We start from the raw sequence: 7,206 nt of genomic DNA on the forward strand, positions 1-7,206 counted from the left end.
TCTCATTCCTGATGATAACTGGGGACAAGATGGAGTATAGGAGATGGTGTAGTATGTTACATAGTTGTCACTATTGGGAATAGTCCAGTTCACTGTAATACCAGTGGTTGAGACATTAGATACTGAGAGACTAGTTACTGGACTAGGAACTACAACAGATATCGATTACACTCTCTCAATGATAATAACTCACCATCAAATCTTAACACTGTTACTGTACTATTAACTGAAGGAAGATCTATATATGAGTACACACTGATGGTATAGGTACTCATTGGTGTGAGATCTGTTAGTACAATTTCATTTTCACTGGTAGATATTACATTCCTGGTTACACCTCCAGTAGTATACTCAATCACATATCCATTAGTCTCTGATGAATTGGTCCAGTTCACTTTGATACTAGTAGCATTTAATATAAACCTTCTCACATTATTTGGAGGACCACTAGGAGCTAGAAAAGAGACAAAGGTATGCTACTATTGATTAAAGTATAATCATACCATGTAATATCACAGATTGACTGTAGTTGACTCCTCCAATCATTACTATACAGGTAACATTAACTGACACTCCCAGTGGATCAGGATATACCAGTAGTGTGTTGTTGTATGCCAGGACATCAATTGATGTATACATTGAGTTACTCTTCATCACTCCATTCACTAACCAGTAAACATCATTTGAAGGATTTATATCAGTAGTTGTGAGACAATCAATACAATATTGAGTGTTATTGAGTTGTGTAATGGATGAGACTAGTGTCCAATTGATTGAATTAATAACTAGAAATACATCAACAATGTTAATAGTACATTAAAAGGTGCAGTAGCAATACCTGTGGATAAGGTCTGTACACTGATTGTACTACTAGCTGGTCCCAGTAATTGTTGATAGGCTCTGACTGTGATGTTATAAGTTGTTTCTATATTCAGTCCATTCAGTGTGATTGTATTATTACTACTTCCCTCCACCTGTACTGTCTGCACAGTGTCTGTGTCACTAGTGACATTGACTACATATCCATCAGCATCAGATGAATCAAGTGCAGTCCAACTGACAGTGATAGTGGTAGCTGTCTTGTTGACCTCGGTAAGAGAAGAGGGAGCAGTTGCTGGTACTAATATTACTGGTATTGAGAATTATTAGCATTCATAAACATTACCTTTTACAATTACATCACGTGTTCTAGTTGGTTGACCAGCAACTTGCACTACACACTGATACATTTGATCTCCAGTGGTTGATTGACTGCTTGATCCACTACTGACAGTCATTCCATCCCATGTGATGTTAACAGTATATCTTACTATGTAGGTACTACTAACTAACTTAATACCAGGACAAGTACTATATCGATCATCACAACTAGTGTAACCAGCCAGTGTAGTACTATAGTCAATGCTCATACTAATACCATAAAGATAGACTCCAATTTTAGTACAATTCAGTTTGAATTCCTGAGGATACATAGTCATATCAGAAGAAAGATTACCTACAGTAAATGATTCTATCTGTGCAAATCCTACAAATGAAAAATTATTACATCAGTAAGTGATTATAGTGGTCTCCCTTTACTGAATATATTAGCAAAGATGATTTTAGTGTTAGGATCAGAACAATCAGTGGGTAGACAACACTTGTACCAGCCTTCTTGAGCTACTGGTAGTCCCTGAGCAAGATAAAGATTGAGAGTAGCATCAGGTGAAGTGACAGAAGTACAACGAAATGGATCATTGTTAGTATTGTCACAGTCAACAGGATCATCAGGATCAGCAACTCTAACCCACTGACCAGTAGTTAGACTAGTACCAGGTAACACACATGATATAGCTTTAGTAACTGCATTGACACTACTGTCCCAAACATATGATCCATTAGGATAACAGTTTCCATTATATGCTAAATAGATGCCTATTCATTATAGTCAATATTTATATTAATCTATAGTAAGACAGAATACCTTCTTGTTGACAATGAGTGAAGACACTGATTGCACTAGCAGGTCCCAGTAATTGTTGATAGGCTCTGACTGTGATGCTATAAGTTGTTCCTCCTCTCAGTCCATTCAGTGTGATTGTATTATTACTACTTCCCTCCACCTGTACTGTCTGCACAGTGTCTGTGTCACTAGTGACATTGACTACGTATCCATCAGCATCAGATGAATCAAGTGCAGTCCAACTGACAGTGATAGTGGTAGCTGTCTTGTTGACCTCAGTAAGAGAAGAGGGAGCAGTTGCTGGTACTAATATTATTGGTATTGAGAATTATTAGCATTCATAAACATTACCTTTTACAATTACATCACGTGTTCTAGTTGGTTGACCAGCAACTTGCACTACACACTGATATATTTGATCTCCAGTGGTTGATTGACTGCTTGATCCACTACTGACAGTCATTCCATCCCATGTGATGTTAAAAGTATATCTTACTGTGTTGGTACTACTAACTAACACAGTACCAGGACAATTACTATTTTGATCGTCACAGTTAGTGTAACTAGCCAGTGCAGTACTACCAATGCTCATACTAATACCATACCTATCATGTCCAATTTTAGTACAATTCAGTTTGTATTTCTGAGGATATGCTGTCATATCAGAAGGAAGATCAGCAACAGTAAATGATTCTATCTCTGAAAATCCTACAAATGAAATGAAAAATTATTACTTCAGTAAGTGATTATGGTCTTCTCTTACTGAATATATTAGCAATAATGATGTTAGTGTTAGGATTTGAACAATAAGTGGGTAGACAACACTTGTACCAGCCTTCTTGATCTGCTGCTAGTCCCTGAGCAAGATAAAGATTGAGAGTAGCAGCAGGTGAAGTGACATTAGTACAACGAAAAGGATCACTGCCACTATTACTGTCACAGTCAACAGGATCATCAGGATCAGCAACTCTAACCCACTGACCAGTAGTTAGACTAGTACCAGGTAACACACATGATATAGCTTCAGTAACTGCATTGACACTACTATCCCAAAAATATGATCCATTAGGATAACAGTGTCCATCCCACCTCAGGTAGATACCTATAAAAACCTATACAGTTGCTATTATACACATTCAGTGTCTTACCTGAGGAAGGTGGACATTGACTAATAACTTCACTGACACTCAACAAGAAGACTACAATCACTCCTGATACTGAAAATACCATTTTAACAGTGGTAAATAAAACTACCGAGACTATTAAATCTAGCTGTTCTACCACTGCTTTTGAAAATAACATTACTCTATATTGAAGTTTGTTTACTTTCCATTAAAACAAGCTATGATAAGTAATATTTCAAAACTATAGCATGTTTATCATACAATCTGTAAATTTGTAATTCTTGCATTAGATCTGTAGATACTCTAAGTGCCAACTTACATTCCCACCAAGAGAAAGTTAATGAAAAATGGCTATAGAGTTGTCATCATTAAAGTGAGACCATTGAATTCTTATGCTTCTAAATTGTATACTCCTTAATACTGTACGACTACACACAGAGGCAATTTAAATGAACCCACAAAACTATATATGTAATAATGTAACTATGTAAAACATAAAGTCACCCCAACAGCAATTTTAACAGCATAAACATCATCAGGTGTTGTTTGACAATTTGACATTCATCATAGGCTCCTTCATTCTCTTCACTTTGTTTAGTCTTGTGAATTTCATATGGTTCACAACTTCACATACTTGCATTGCAATATCATCATCATCAGATCTTTCATCATAATTATTTTGTGCCATAACATCTAAAATAGACTAACTTTGTTTGTTTAGTACATAAACTTTTTTCTATAGTAAAAAAATAACAACTTGTTACATGTACACAGATATGAACAACCACACTGACAGCTAGTAGAACACTAAGTACTGTCTGATGTATCACTATAGTAACTGAAAATTATGGGGTTGATTATTGGACCTTTTTATGGCATTCTTGACGATTATAGGGGGCTCCTGGAGGGAAAATAGAGGCAATAGGCCAGGGATATTGTTTTGACTTATAATATGGTACTAATAATGAGCCATCGCAACAGGACAAACTAGTTGGAAAAGTTCAGACTATTCAAATTCAAGCATAGGTTGAGTTGGCAAGAATAGATATACCATTTTAGCTAATTATATATACATCCTTTTGAGCGATGATTCTTTTCATAGCATCTAATTTAGAGATATCATAAATCTATATTTTTTCATAGTATGTACGTGTTGATTATAGTACTCAAGCTGTCATTATCAGTGTCTTACTCTCTAATCCGAACTCTAAAGTATTATAGTGAATGGTAGACTATGTACATAAACAACCATTTAAATTACACTACAATGACAGGTATGTTCACATTTGAGTATAGAACAATCAATTTGTGAGATATAGGTCATTTGGCTATTTTAGCATTAATAAAATGATTCATCTTCAGTATCATAATGTATTATATCTGGGCTAATGGATAGGTAGCCTAACAGTTCAGTCATTGATGGGGTTGGTCTGCTAGTAGGAGAGTATTCAAGTAAAGCTTGTGCAGCTTCCTGACTGACTGACCGCCATTTTGAAATCAAACCCTCCAACTGAGTCAAATCATTCTACAATAATCAAAATGAGTAAGACTATAACTTAAACATTACTGGATAAATTAAAATTTAATGATGTGCATTGGTATGAATTTAATCATCCAAATTATCATCACTTTAAAAAATACATAACATTCTACAGCCCAGCTACACCATATAGTAGTATATTAGACAAATACTGACCTTTGTCCTATATAACTTGACCAAACGAAGCTTCTGCAATTTACTCTCTTTCTCGTGGAGCTTTTCTAGCAACTGTTTCTTTTCTTTACTTAGTTCTATCAAAGTCTCTTTAGAATGATCACCAGTACTTGTAGATGCAACAGAAGTATAAGCGTTTGTGTCTGTTGTCTTAAGTTTTTTAGCTGATCGAGGAGGTATAAATTTTGAATGGCTCCGTCTTTTCAGTTGCGATCTATTACTCTTAGTTGATGATCCTTTAATGTCCTCAGTTTGTTTCACCTAATAAAAGGGGTGTCTCAATGTAGCATGGAAATAATATAAAATTCAGGTTGTTTTCAGAGCAATTTTTGGCTTATATAGCTTGGCCAGTAATGCTGTAAAAATAAGGGTCACTCTGATGTATGTTGCCTGACACAAAAATTTGGAGCTACATGCATAAGCACTTTTAAAATATTAAAAATAGCCCATGGTTTTTTCTACAATAGCTCTAAAATCACCCACAATTTATTACATTTTATGATGCATATTGATGACCTTATGCTATCTAGTGAATTTGAGTTGATTCCGATTGTAAGTTTTCAATTTATGGCCATTTTTACTCATCACCAATTTGTGTGATATTCTTAATAAATGCACATATACATACTGTACAGCAACATTAATAGGAGTTACTTTGTATGTCTGGTAATTTGTAAAAAAATTGCAATTGGCAGAGTCATATTGGCAATTTAACAGCACATGTGCTCAGAATGAAATTAAAATGATGGCTTTTTATATTGGCAATTGCTTAGTGAACTGGGCCACCTCAGTCAGGCAAAACTAAAATATGCATGTACATGTACATACTACATGCAGTATATTTAAATGTATGTGGCTACATGCTCAACTACAATGGTTCTATAATAACAATGGTAATGCTAAATTTGTTATGATGACTGCATGGCATTTAATTTTAGCTCTAACTGAACAAATAATCAAGTTACTGTACCTTCTTTTCTTGTAGATGACAAAGCCAATACAAATCACAAGACTCATCACCACTCGTTACTGTCCTCATATTAATTTTACCCTCTTTGATAAGCTCATTTACTAACAACTGTAGTGAAAAAAAATTAATAATAATAATAACAGTACGGTAGATCTAAAATATAAAAAGTGAAAATAAACATGGACTGTAATTTAGTGGCCCAATAGTTTCCTTGCCTTTAAAGATGTTTCTGGCCTTTCTCTATTTTCATACCATTCCTCCAGCTCAGAATATTGAAAAAGGTGAGAATTAGAAGAATTAAGATAGGCCAGGAGCTCTGCTCCAGTATCCATTTCACTACACGTGTTTTCAGGATACGTTTGAATATCTCCGTTTATTCCTCAATTAGACGGCAGAAGCCACACCCACAAAACCCAAGCTTCAAAAAGTGATGTCCCGGTATGTATGCAGTTTAAGTATTGTAAAAATTCAAATCTGATTGGAATCAGCTCAAAATTGAAACACATCATAACAACATATAGCTCTATGCATGTATGAAAGAAATGAAGAATTCTCGTTTTTATTTTTTTGTGAAATTTGACCAAGGACCCTGTACTGCAGTAAATGGACTTTGGTCCAATTTTAAAGCAAATTTAAAAAAATTTATAAGAATTCTAAATGCAATTGAAATCAGCTCAAAATTAAAATACAACACAAAAACATGTATACCTATCAGGAAAATTATATTCCCTTTCTTCATTTTTAGAAAAATTTGACAAAGGACACCATTGTACTGCTATAGAATGGGATATTTTGAAAAGTCCAAATGTGATTGAAATCATCTCAAACTTTCCATACAAAATGGAAAACAAGTATTATGCATTAAAAAATTGTAAATAGAGAATTTTATTTTTGACAAAATATCCTGTACTATTAGCAACACGGTAGTGTTACTAAGTAGGGTTCACCCCCAAACAATAGTACAATGTGTTTGGTAAATTTTGAAGCAACTACATCAACACATGCATACATGTATCAGTTAAGACGAGGTAGAAAGTCATTATGGAATCATACCATTAGAAGACTCATGTGATTAATACTGAACCACTGACTAGAATGGAATCTTGGTAAGTATAAGTCTTTCTATTAACTGCATATACATCTACTCTCTTTCTCTCTCTCCCTTTAGATGGTCAAGAAATGAAGATAGGAGGATTGATCAGTACATGCAAATTACTAAAATCAGATCTTGTGCCACATCCACAAGACCACAAGACTACACAGTGACTATTGGGGTACTCATAAAATTGTATTCTCATTTTTTCACATAAACTAGGTAATGTATGACTATATATAAAACAAAATTAATTGCTGCACTATAACTAGTAAAAAATGTTTAACGAGTCACGTTTAGTATATTAAGTAATTCTAGTACATACATTTATTGTGGCATATGCTCATAAACAGCATCAGGTGA

General features: G+C 34.4%; 1 protein-coding gene across 1 annotated transcript; it reads right to left on the minus strand.

Annotated features, from left to right (window-relative positions):
• Positions 1 to 4,397: 4,397 nt before the first annotated feature.
• On the minus strand, positions 4,398 to 5,854 carry LOC109586893 (swi5-dependent recombination DNA repair protein 1 homolog). The gene is made up of 3 exons (XM_020003120.1): positions 5,751 to 5,854; positions 4,763 to 5,041; positions 4,398 to 4,591 (listed from the first exon to the last, which is right to left on the minus strand). The coding sequence occupies exons 1-3, from the start codon at positions 5,817 to 5,819 to the stop codon at positions 4,406 to 4,408; spliced, it is 534 nt and encodes a 177-aa protein (XP_019858679.1). The 5' UTR covers positions 5,820 to 5,854; the 3' UTR covers positions 4,398 to 4,405.
• Between the last annotated feature and the right edge of the window lie 1,352 nt (positions 5,855 to 7,206).

Source organism: Amphimedon queenslandica, unplaced genomic scaffold (genome assembly GCF_000090795.2).
Source record: "Amphimedon queenslandica unplaced genomic scaffold, v1.1 AMPQUscaffold_12753, whole genome shotgun sequence".
Lineage (NCBI taxonomy): Eukaryota > Metazoa > Porifera > Demospongiae > Haplosclerida > Niphatidae > Amphimedon > Amphimedon queenslandica.

What these genes read in the sequence shown, in the direction of transcription:
- LOC109586893 (XM_020003120.1), bottom strand. Translation starts at nt 5,819, where the DNA reads ATGAGGACAGTAACGAGTGGTGATGAGTCTTGTGATTTGTATTGGCTT. An exon ending in GTCATCTACAAGAAAAGAAG is followed by an intron (nt 5,042 to 5,750) that starts GTACAGTAACTT and finishes CCCTTTTATTAG; the next exon opens with GTGAAACAAACTGAGGACAT. An exon ending in TCAAGTTATATAGGACAAAG is followed by an intron (nt 4,592 to 4,762) that starts GTCAGTATTTGT and finishes TGATTATTGTAG; the next exon opens with AATGATTTGACTCAGTTGGA.